Below are 12,780 nucleotides of genomic sequence, written 5' to 3'. Positions count from 1 at the left end.
GTTTTCCAAGTGATTCAGGAGATATCCCGTGCTCTAGAAACTTGTTCCCAGTAGCTGTTATTATTTAGAAAAGGATAAAGAGGCTTTGCAGGGGGGAATGAGGTAATGCCTGTGGGAAAGGCCTTTTTTTAGATGCTAACTTCTCTGACCTTGTGTTTCAGCAAGATTTGCTATCTTAAATTCTATTGAGTCCCCAGAAAAAGTAGGTTTCCAAGAAATATATGAAAGGGAAGGATTGCCTTTGAGTTTAAAAAAAAGGAAGTTTTCAGTCAGGTAGTGCCACCCGTTAGCTGTAGCACAGTCGTCTTTGCCAGTGGTACAGGCACTCAGGGTTGTTGAGAAACAGTCAAGTGTTTCCTCTTAGGTTTTGCCACAGCCCACCCAGTTTTCTCATCCCGACTTTTTAATTTCAGTGGAAAAGACAGGAGTTGTGGCAATCAAAGATCTTTACAAGGAAGTTAAAACTTCCAGAAACAACAATATTGGTAGTTTTTGCACTTGAAAATTACTGTTTGCTAATTGATACTTACCAAAATACAGAAGATGCGCCAGGAGTTTCTGGACTAGGTGATACGTCATTAGCTCTACCATGTATTTTCAGGGCACTACTTGTTTGATAAATACCACGGTGTTTGACTAAACATTTGGAAGCGTGGGTCACCAGCACTCCTTAGTAACCTCAAAACTTTTGATGGGCCCCATGATGTTTTAAAAGGGTCTTTTTCAGAGACTTTTAAAACTTTGTGCTACATTAAAATGCACACAGCTTTTTGTTACGAACAGAATCAATAGCCCTTGCATTATATAGAAGGATATATAGAGCTTCCTTTTTTTTTTTTGCAGCGAAAGTATATGGGATTCGTTTTGAGAGAAGAGGTCCTCCGAATTTCTAGTTATATCACTTAGAAAAGGCCATGAAAAAGGTTACAACTTAGATATCTTGGACTTGGTGTAGTAATACATGCAGCCAGCACTATAAATGAGTGGTTTTAAACGTAATTTTGAACTGTTAAATTTTGAAGCTGAAAATCTAATGCACATGTTACTTATATCATTGTGTTTTAAAATATATGTATTAAACTGTTTTTCCTCAATTAAAATATTTTATAAGAAATAGTTTCTACATAGAAATTATCACCTTTAAATTGGTTTAAGTGGATTACTGTAATTAATACTACGCGGTATAAATACAGTTACTCATAATGGGCACTGTCATTAACAGAGTACTTCAGATGTTCCCTGTGCTTTGCAGACGAGGTCTCTGTCCTAAAACACTTCTGTTTGAATTATACAGTTCTGGCTTTCTTCCCTTGAATACTCTATTTAGAATGCTGTAATTTTCTATGAACATATTCTACTTAATTTCAGTATTATTCGAACAGTGGATGGTAAAGTCCTGCACAAATACAGACATCCAGCTGCAGTGTTTGGTTGTGATTGGAGCCAGAACAACAAGTAAGTACTTTTTTCCTGAAATAAGTAGTAATTACATTTCAGAGACTTTGAGTCATCATAAAGTTTAATGTTATTCCCATAGGAAGTATTCATCACTCTTTTTAGGAAATATTCCCCTTGCCTAGTCTTGTAATTGCATGTTTATTTTAACTGTTTTTATTCCATGAGGTTTTTATGTGATTTAGAAATACCGATTTCCTACTTTCAAACAACTTTCTGCTGCTTTAGGGAAAAACATACAGCTAACAACAAGTGGAAATCAGTGCAGTCTGTGTGTGGCTTCTACCAGGGAAACATGGCCCTTTGTCTAGAACCTTTTCGGCATCTATACAACGTAGGCAATGGCACTGTTCCCCATGGCTTTCCATTGCCCTCCACCTAATGCTCATGCCTTTGCACTGGGTGATTTCCCGAGATGTGGAACTTAGAATGGTTTTGAAAGGTCAGCCTTGCTTAAGAGCCTGGTATTTACCATATAAAGATCAGCTTAGATTTAAAAATTAATCCCAGTCAAACCTCCAGTAAAATTAATCCTTTAAGTCACTGCGCTTCAAAGAATCTTGTGTTTCAAACTTCTCTCTGATGGGATATAAATTATATTTAAAAATTCAAACTTTCTCTAGATATTGTGAAAACAATATGAATTATCATATACTTTTTCATCTTATAGGTGTAAAATATGCATGTTAAAGTAGCAAAACCTTATTTCAGGTTGTTCTGAGTCGAATCAAATATTATACAAAATGATGAGTCTATGTATTTGTTCTAAGAAAAACAGAAGAATTCACAACACACTGTTAGAGGTTCTGTGCTAACTGAGCTCACGACCTGGTCCTCCGCAGTCTTTCCCACCTCAGTGGCCTGAAAATGCAGACAAGCCAGAGCCCTTGGCCTCTTCTCTTAGACCTTATCATCTCTGGATTTTCATTTCCCATCAGCCGTCAATTCCTGTCGTATCCTCCTTCTAAATGTTCTTCTTTTTCCAACTATCCCCCCAGCCACTAAGCCAGTGATGCTTGTTTGATTCTGGGCTTCTGCAAACACTTTTTTTTTAACATTTTTTATTGATTTATAATCATTTTACAATGTTGTGTCAAATTCCAGTGTTCAGCACAATTTTTCAGTCATTCATGGACATATACACACTCATTGTCACATTTTTTTCTCTGTGATTTATCATAACATTTTGTGTAGATTTCCCTGTGCTATACAGTGTAATCTTGTTTATCTATTAATCAGTTCCAGAATTCACACGTTTTATCCCCGGCCACTTCCTCTGTGTTCTCTAGGTTGCAGTCAGCGTGAGCGTTTAAAAATGCGGGTGTGAGCACAGCATTCTACTGCTTACATCCTTCAAAGGTGTCCCGCTGACTGTAGGATAAGGTGCAGGATCTCAGCCAGCCCCACGAGGGCGGCCCCGCATGGCCCGTCTCCTCTGCACTTCAGTCCAGGCCTTGGTCCTCTTGTTCCCTGGACCCAGCCACGCTGGCCCTCAGCTTCTGTAACCAGCCAGTTCATTTTCACCCCAAGGCTTTCACTCATGTTACCTCTTTTATCTAGGATTCTGCCCCCCAGCCCACCCCACACAACCACCTGGGCTGGCGGGAGATAGCCTGTCCCCGTCCTCAGCTCTCTGCTCCAAAACCACTTCTGCTTTAGAACAGTCTTCCCCGACCCTCACAATGGGTGAATTTCCCCTGTAGTGCAGTATGTCTTACCGCCATAAAATTAAGTTTTAGTTGTGAATTGGCTGCCTTACCCTCCAAAGTACAAGCCCCATGAGACCAGCAACTGTTACCTATTTTTAGCAAAACATTGTGCTGCTAACCCTCTGCCTTAAAAAAAAGTAGATGTTTCATAAATATTTGTTGAATATACAAATGGATAGAATTACCTGTATCTGATCAACAGAACAGTTCCACATTCTTATTTCTCTGGTTAATAAGAGTCTGGTTAATAAAAATTTGACCAGTTGAAAAAAAATTAGGTATTAATGCAATATGTTTTGTTGGTTAAGAAAGCTTTTTTTTAAAAAAAAAATCCTTTATACTGAACGATTATGTTTACTACAAAACCTACCTAATAAATTTCATTTTTCATTTCAAAATTTCATTTTTATTTTAAAAGATCTTTTCTAAATGTTCTAATTGTTGTATTTATATTCCACTTAGCATCTTAGGAGATAAGTGAAAAACACCTTGAATCTTATTCATATTTCTGAATTTATAATTTGGATGTGTGTATGCACATTCTATGAATGTTTTATTTTTCATTTCTGAGATTTTATGTTTATGCATCTGCATATAGACACATACAAAAATATACTTGTGTATACATGTAAATATTTCTATTATGCAAAATATATTTTCCCATCAGTGGGCCTTGGGCACACATAATCTACACATTTGCAGATCCACATGCCAGCTTTCAAACTGGTGTATTTCTGCATGTAGGCCTAAATAAATATAGATATCATAGCCTATGTGACAAAAATCAACAATTTGAAGTTTGGGGAAGGTTTTGATGACCATTGAGTCCAAAACGTGTAGCTTCCCCTCTTTGCCTTTAGAGCATGGAGACTGTTTATGTGATTGTTACTGTTCCTCAGGGAGACTGTTCTGGCAGGTACATGACTCCACGGGCCTGCCTGGTTCTCTAATTCCATTTGAAACAATATTCCAAGCGTGACCACTAGGGCACAAAATAAGAGCTTAGCTTATTTCACTCCCTTGAGAATGATGAGCCACTATCATTAAAAGATCCGGCCCACCTGTTATATTTCTAGAGGATTCTGTTCAATCAGTTAAGCATCTCAAGTTGGAGAAGCCATCAGAGAGAATTGGAAAACCAGGACTGTGACTTACTGTCAGATGACACAATGCTGATCAGTGAGGAGCTTCTCCAGCACACGTCCAGGGGAAACATTGTGTTTGTACCCGAAGCACAAAAAAATTTACCAATGGTCAGGGCATGTAGTAGTTAATAACTTCTTACTAACAATTAAGCACATCTTAATCACTCACCATTAGGGACCCTTCTTAAGACCCAATGGTTGCAACATATAAAGGTGTGAGAAAAATTCAAGTTATGAACCTGGGCATTTTGAAAAAGAACTTACAGAAATGTACCATTGTCCCTGGTCTAAGGTAAATAAAATAAAAATCCAACTGATCAAAAGGTAAACTTTTAATTGAGACACTCTGTGCTAGAGCAGTTTCTGTAAGAGATGTTCTTACTTAGGTAAAATTTTAGTCTAACTTCATTAAGGAAGCAAAAAATTCTAGTTTTAGAAATTAGAACTGTGTACTTTTAAAAACTATCAATAATAACACTGTAAATCTACTACACATCAATAAAAATAAATACATAAAAACTACCAGTAACAAATACCAGGGTTTTTTTATTTTTTAATGTGCTTTTGATGATATTTCAGAGACATGATAGCCACTGGCTGTGAAGACAGAAATGTTCGCGTCTATTACGTGGCCACCAGCTCCGACCAGCCGCTGAAAGTGTTCAGTGGGCATACGGAGAAAGTGTTCCACGTTAAGTGGTCTCCTCTGAGGGAGGGAATCCTCTGCAGTGGTTCTGATGATGGGTATGTAGTTTTAGATTCTAAATTTCTAATCCTTAAAAATCATAAGTTTGTACTTTTCTAGAGCGTATTTATAAGCTCCAACTTGTATGTGGAAATATCTTAAATGTGTGCTTAACCAGTAGGCAGTTAACAAGCATCTAATTGCATTTAACTAAAGGTAAGTTAAGTTTTCCCGTACTTAGATTATCATCATATTTGTGATTTCTGTTTCCTTATTTTCTTGCCATACATGCTAATTTCTATCTTATTAGGAACAAAGTTAACAGAAAGGAAAATTGTGAAGGGATCTGTTAGGAAAAGGAAAAAGGCCTGAAACAATAAATCTCTGTAAAATGCAGAGAAGAGTTTGTTTTTTAATGAAGTTCTCATAGTTAACATGGAAAACAGCTGTACCCTGTTTTCATTAAGAACGGAATAATAGAAGATGATCATTTATGTTAGCATGAAGAGAAGGTATTTTAGAAATGTGAGTGATTTAACATTTCTTTTCTGGGTTTGTGAAAGTTTCTGAAAGCTTGTTTATATTTTATATCCAGACAAGATAGAATTGCATAGCATAATTTGGGCTATTTGAATATGAGATAAATCTAGGTAAGAAAAATCTCACTTTGTGCAAGTAAAAGTTGTGGTATATAGTGACCATATTGTCCTAGCTGAGTATAAGGGGAAAAAAGAAGAAAGAAGTCTTTTTGTATAAAACAGAAAAAGAGATTATCCCTTAAAGAAATAAAAATATGTGATGCATCTCCTGTGAGTGTAATACAACCTTTGAAGTATTAATATTTTGGTATTTGGGGGTTGATGTAAGTCTGTGACTTAAAGATTATTATGAATTGTCCAAGCGGAGTTGGCATTTGCAGGTCTTAAATTGATTTTGAGTTCAAATTTTACTTCAGTAACATTCATACTTCATACAATCAGTAGATTCAAGTAATATGAATCCAGTTATATTTAAATCTTGTTCTTGATCTGAGAGTGATTCCACACTAAGCAACCTATTTTACTGACAAAAACATGAAGTGTTCTCTGTGTTGATAAAAGCAAAGATATGAATTGATTTTTCAAATAATAGTCATCAACAGACATGCTGTATTTTCATGATTTGCATATAATTTGAGTGCTTTTAAATTATTGTATCCCTGTTATTAGTCATTTTTTTCTTTGGTTTTATCTGTTCTGGACATTTCATTTTAAGAAAGCAATTTTTTAAACATATAAACTGCAAAGTAATGTATTTAGTATCAGTAGTAAATGGCCAGTTAGAGTAAAGAAAAAAATGTATTAGAATAGGCTGGCTCTGGCCTAGTTAATTACTCATTTTTATTTTCTATAAAGAAGAGAATCATAATGTATCTTGAAACATAAATTGCTTTTTCAATACAATAAGAAATAATCACTGTCCTCCATTAAGAATATGCTAGTACTTCAGATAAATCATAACTTGAATATCATTGTACACATAATGTTCTGTTTTCAGTTCTGTTCGAGTCTGGGATTATACTCAAGATGCTTGTGTAAATATTCTTAGTGGACACACCGCGCCGGTGAGGGGGTTAATGTGGAATACTGAGGTTCCGTATCTACTCGTCTCCGGCAGCTGGGACTACACTATAAAAGTATGGGACACTCGAGAAGGAACTTGTGTGGATACTGTGTACGATCATGGTGCAGATGTATATGGTAAAGCGTTTTTCATGTACTTTTAAATTTTGCTGTATTGATATAATTTCTGAGCAATACAGTGTTTTTCAAAGAAGTCTTAACGGTGTTTGATTTTAAAATGACATTTTTCTTATTGGAAAGTATATAAGCTTATTACTTAAATATCAGAATACACAGAATATAATAGAAAATGCCATCAGAAATTATCAGAAGATAACTATGGTTAGCATTGTGGTGTCCATCTATCCCTGCAGGGAAATATATACAGACACACACACATGCACGCACACACATACCCGTGCATATATTTACATGTATGGCTTGAATTTTTCTCCCTTACCTAACCATCACGCCAAAGGTAGGTCGTAAAACAGGAAATCAGTAATAACTTGGATATGACTTATTTAACCATTCCTCTACCTCTATACTTGGATATTTAGAGCAATGTATTATTTTTTAATCCTCTACCTCTATACTTGGATATTTAGAGCAATGTGTTATTTTTTAATATACTACAAAGTTTTTTTAATGTAATCGAGTTGGGAATGGAAAATCAGATTTCTTATCTTTTACACATCACTTTATTCTCAGTTGTAGCACCCCAAACTTGATGACATTAAGGAGGTGAATTAAGAATGCAAAAAAGATTATTTAGAGCAGGTAGCCCTAACCTCACCACTGTATCCATATGCTTTACCCAAATGGCCATGGCCTTTTAGTTACTGCAGTGTGGGACTCAGTTTCCGAGAGAATCCCATTTCTGGACATTTGAAAATGAAAGGTCCCCAAGTCTTTATTTATCTTGTAATGAGAACGTCCATCCATCCATCCATTAACTCACAGATTACTGTATATTCCGTTGTTACTACAGTCGGCTTGCTGATAAACCAACTGAAATGTGATTTGAACATTTTCATCCAGGACCATCTGCTTTCTAATAATCAGCTTTGTATTCATAGCTATCAAATATGCTAAGTACTTTCTTTTCTTGTATTATTTTCAGCCAAGATGGAAATGTTATTTAAAATGTAACTTCAATCCTGTGAAAGTGTTATGCAGTACATATAAATTAAAAAAATATTTTTCAGCGCTCTCTTTAGTAAATGGCTTTGTTTGTTCCACCAGGTCTGACCTGCCATCCAAGCCGCCCCTTCACTATGGCCTCTTGCTCCCGTGACTCCACAGTGAGACTCTGGTCATTAACACCTTTAATCACGCCCTTACAAATTAACATTCTGGCAGACAGATCTTGGGAAGAAATTATCGGGAACACTGGTATTGAAACTCTGCCTGTGTTAGAGTGTATTTCTAAGCACTGTCTCATAAGCACTCTTTCTCACTGAGTGATGCCTGTTCTCCAGATAGCGCCATAGAACCAGGCACCCCTCCTCTGCTGTGCGGTAAAGTGTCAAGAGATATCAAACAGGAAATAGAGAAACAAACTGGCAACCCTCGCGTGAAGAAACTGAGATGGTTTTCAGAATGTTTGTCAGTAAGTATTAGAGGAATTGGACGTGTATATTTCCCCCTTAGCCAATACGAATTATGACAGCTGTTGTCACTAAGTCATCACATATTTACACGTGTCATCCCAGTGTAAGAAAGCAAATGGAGGGTGGGAAGGGATAGACTGGGAGTTCAAAATTTGTAGATACTGACAGGCATATGTAGAATAGATAAACAAGATTATACTATATAACACAGGGAAATACATACAAGATCTTGTGGTAGCTCACCGAGAAAAAAAATGTGACAATGAATATATGTACGTTCATGTATAACTGAAAAATTGTGCTGTACACTGGAATTTGACACAACATTGTAAAATGACTATAACTCAATAAAGAAATAGTTTAAAAAAAGATGGAAAAAAAAGAAAGCAAGCAAACGGAAACTAGAAACAATAAATAAGACAAAGTATGGTTATTATTTTAATTTTTCAATTTAGATATGCCTGCATTATATTTTTGAAGATGTAAAATGCTGTGGGGTTTTTAATTAATTATTTTATCTTTGGTTGTTCTGTATCAACTTTTTAGCCTCCAGGTGGCAGTGACAATTTATGGAATTTAGTTGCTGTGGTAAAAGGGCAGGATGAAAGCTTGCTTCCTCAGAACTACCGTAAGGGAATAATGCACTTGAAGCATCTGATTAAGTTCAGAATGGTAAGTAAAGGCTGCAAAGGGGATGTACTCAAACAAAAGTCATTTTTGCCTTTTCACTATTAAAATATGAAAATTATTTTAAATATATATAATTAAGGTTGATAGACTGAAATGAATGAACATTGAGGAGATGAATCTTCAGTAAGAACTGGTCACGAGAGTGTGAATTATTTGGGAGCAGATTTGGGCAACCATGGTTTCCATGGGTTGAATCTTATGAAATTTTCCAAAGGTCCGTTGGAAAGCACTTGAAATGCTTTACCTTTACATGCTCGCCAGATGATTGTCCTGTGGGCGTTCCTGATTCTTGTCTCAGAGGCCTACTAGGCTATATTCTAGGACAGGTTTTGTAAAAACTGATGATCTGTTTAGCTCTTAATTAATTTCAGTACAAAACTATGAGTTACCTTTTACCAGGAGCAAAATGCAGTACCAACAAACCAGTCCTGGGACCAGAAAGAAGAAAAACTTTTATATTTGCAGGGAAATAATGCGTAACTGAACTGCTGGACCATGAGGAGAATGATGCCAGCGGGGTGGATTTGATGTGACAAGAAGCAGTTATTTCCATAAAGAAGTATTTTCTTGAATCACAAACTAAACACCCAGTGACTATAACAGTTATCTATTAACTGGATAAAGCCAATTAGTCAGCCAGTAATTTTCAGTCTTTATTAAAGGCCTTTATATATTTTTTCACCGTTATGTATTGCTTTATCATTCACAACCTTTTGGCCCCTGGACTCCCAGTGAATTTTAAGAAAAATGGATTTAGCCTCTTCCCACTCACACTAGACACATCCAGGCTCTGCTCTCCACCACACCAACATCTTGTCTTTAAAGGGGTATTATATTTTATAGAGAAAAAGCATTGATTTTTTAAAATATCTAATTTCTGGTACTATGTGCTTATAAAATATTTATCTGTGTAATAATGCTTTTATAATCACCTGTTATCCCGCATGCTTGTATAACAAAATTTAGGAAATTTCATTCTCTTTTTAACCAGTCTGAAGCCCAAGAACTAACCACAGTCAAGATGTCTAAATTTGGTGGTGGTATTGGTGTCCCGACTAAAGAGGAGAGACTGAAGGAAGCTGCTGAAATACACTTGAGATTGGGACAGATCCAGAGATACTGTGAACTTATGGTTGAACTTGGAGAGGTAATGTGCTATTAAAGCAAAATGAGAGTTTAACACAGTGTTCTAAGTATTAGTTAAATCCTAAATAGTAAACTCATCTTTTTCCAGGTCTGGTTGGCTCTCTGCCGACCTGCTAGCAGGTGTGGACCTTAGAACGGTAGCTCTGCAGGTGACAGTCCAGGCTGGCAGCATCAGCATTGCCTGGTAGCCTGGGAGACGTGCGTTTCCCTCCCAGACCTACAGAATCAGGAACTCCGGGGGTGGAGCCCAAGTTCATGCTAGTCAGACAGAGCCCTCCAGCTTGTCCTCACACAGGCTGATGTCTGAGAACCACTGCCCCAGGCTAGAGTCTTTGAGTCCTAGAAAATCCATGTTGGCGAATTTGCTCTCAGTGGATTCCCCTTGCTAATACCGTTTGTTGTAACTCAATACCGGGAGAAGGGTCTACTCTGAGGATCAGCTGGTGGGAGGTGCTCTGCAGGCATGCCCTGATCTTGAAGGGGCACCAGATCCACAAAGCAGTTTTCCAGGAAGGTCAGGATGAACCCGCTGTATTAAATTTCAGGGTGGTGGCTACCTTGGGGAGGTGAGTGGTGACTAAAATAGAGCAAAAGAGAGAAGGGGCTTCTGTTTCTTGATCTGAGCTGGTTACATATGTGTTTGCAGTTTGTGAAAAGTTACTGAGCCTTTCATGTTTCTGCATGTGCATTTTTGTTCAGCAGAAACTCCCCACCCATCCAGAAAAAAAAAAGATTAGAATGGCATGGACTCATTTCATGGCAGATATTTTTGAAAAGCTCTAAGTTAATCAGTTTTATAATTACAAAGCATGATATTAACAGTACTTATAAATGACATGAAGTAAAACTAAGCAGTGACATTACATTAAAATACATCAAAATTAAATTTGTCACCTTTGTATTCTCCATACGTTAGACACAAACAATGAATTATGGTGCTTGGCCTAAAATAATAAAGTGTGCCATTTAAAAATGTTATTGAAAAGGGACTGCAAACTAAAAAAGTATTTAGTTTAGAGCAATGTAGAAATTTTTGTATGAAGAAATAAAGATATGACTTAAAAGTTACTTTTTGTAACAGGACACTGCTGGAAAGAACATCTTATCAAAAGTAAACCAAAAAAATGAATAAATAAATTTGGTGAAACAGTGTAATTATTTATCTTTCTGAGTTCTATATTTAGGTATATACAATTTTAAACTATATATAATTCCAGTGTAATTAAGGATAAGTTAATCAATCATTTGCTTGTGGAGCTGATAATTTTGTTGTGCAGTTTCATCAATGGATTAATGATCCAAAAACCTGTGCTTTTTCACCCTCTTTAAAAACTTACTGTCGTTCATGATCACCTCCTTATAGTTCCTATGTCTGTAAAATTAATAGTATGAGATTAGGAACATTTAATCTTTTCACTTATAACACATGTTTTATTGATTTCAAAATTAATTTAACCTACATTTCAACTTCTTTCTTCCATTCACCCTCTACTATAATAAAGACAAATTTCCCCTAAAACCATAATTATAAATATTGTAGTATTAAAAACTCCCTATTTAAAACTGAACCTATTACTTTCAGGCTAATTACCAATTTTCTAGCCTTACTTGCAGTAGAACTCTCCTGTTTGGGAGAGCTTTAATTAAAAAGAAGTTTTGATTCATGTAGTGATATTTCAGAATATTTGCTTCTCAGTTCCTTTGTAGACTTGAATTCAGCGAAATCTGTGTTTTCATGTAACAGTCACAATCGGCCTTAATTGAACAGTGAGCTTCTTTTGATAGTGATCTAATGTTTAAAATATGAAGACAGGCATGTCAATTATAATGGGAGAAATGACAATAAATAAAATTTATGAAAATGAGTAGGGAAAAATAAAAATAGAAATAAATATCTTATTTGTTAAATGTAAGTAACAGTGAAATAAAAATTTCTGTAAGTATTATTTTGAGCATAGAGCACAGAGTCTAGTGTTGTACTGGAAGGTGAGTTAGTGTATTTTTCATACCGTCCCTTTCCCCCACCTCCTTTCTCGCTCTCTCTGCCCCCCAATCTCTCTCTCTTTTTCTCTAGGCTTGAGATTTTCCCTGCTAAATTATAGAATTTATATATCTTATGTATTTTAAAGTATAATAATATGTGTACTGTATAGAATGCATGAGATAGTATAAATATTCCTGGAAATCCAAACAGTATCAAAACACTCAAAAAACTTGTGGTGTAAATATGAATTCATTTAAAAATTCCGTAAAAAGTTAGACTGAACAATCAAAGTGGGTGTGTTTCTGCTTTGCCTTCTCCGGTTCTAGTGGGACAAAGCCCTGTCAGTTGCACCAGGGGTCTCTGTGAAATACTGGAAGAAGCTGATGCAGAGGTAAGGCGGAGAGTGCGTGTCCAGACAGATGATCTAAGATTTGTTAAAATAGAGGCAATGTAGAAGTATGATCGTAGCTTTTGAGGTTTTTTTACTTTTAAGTTGTTTTAAATGATAATTTCATATCTCCTTATACAATAAATTAAACGAATCAGTCATAAGTCATTTTGGTGTTCTTTATCTGCCCTGACATCTGATAAAAGCAGTGGAAGGCAAATTTCACTGAGTTGGTGGAAGAAATGACAGATCAGGCAACATACTCACTGGTTAATGTATTGCTATTGAAATGTAAGTGGTAAGACATTTGAAGGTTACGAACAGTTCATGAAATATTCTATAAAAAATCTCAGAAATTCTCTCT

General features: G+C 36.0%; 1 protein-coding gene across 2 annotated transcripts in view; it reads left to right on the top strand.

The window, feature by feature from the left end:
* The window catches only part of WDR17 (WD repeat domain 17), a 75,101-nt gene that overhangs the window by 36,392 nt on the left and 25,929 nt on the right, over positions 1-12,780 (top strand). For both annotated transcript variants that reach the window (XM_072950514.1, XM_072950515.1), the window contains exons 11-18: positions 1,369-1,455; positions 4,889-5,053; positions 6,531-6,733; positions 7,841-7,990; positions 8,077-8,207; positions 8,755-8,880; positions 9,890-10,045; positions 12,355-12,419. In XM_072950514.1, coding sequence (XP_072806615.1) covers positions 1,369-1,455; positions 4,889-5,053; positions 6,531-6,733; positions 7,841-7,990; positions 8,077-8,207; positions 8,755-8,880; positions 9,890-10,045; positions 12,355-12,419 — 1,083 coding nt within the window. The remainder of the gene's footprint in view (positions 1-1,368; positions 1,456-4,888; positions 5,054-6,530; positions 6,734-7,840; positions 7,991-8,076; positions 8,208-8,754; positions 8,881-9,889; positions 10,046-12,354; positions 12,420-12,780) is intronic.

Source organism: Vicugna pacos, chromosome 26, assembly GCF_048564905.1.
Source record: "Vicugna pacos chromosome 26, VicPac4, whole genome shotgun sequence".
In the NCBI taxonomy this organism is placed as follows: domain Eukaryota; kingdom Metazoa; phylum Chordata; class Mammalia; order Artiodactyla; family Camelidae; genus Vicugna; species Vicugna pacos.
The sequence above is the reverse complement of the archived record's forward strand: the minus strand, read 5'-3'. Positions and strand labels throughout refer to the sequence as shown.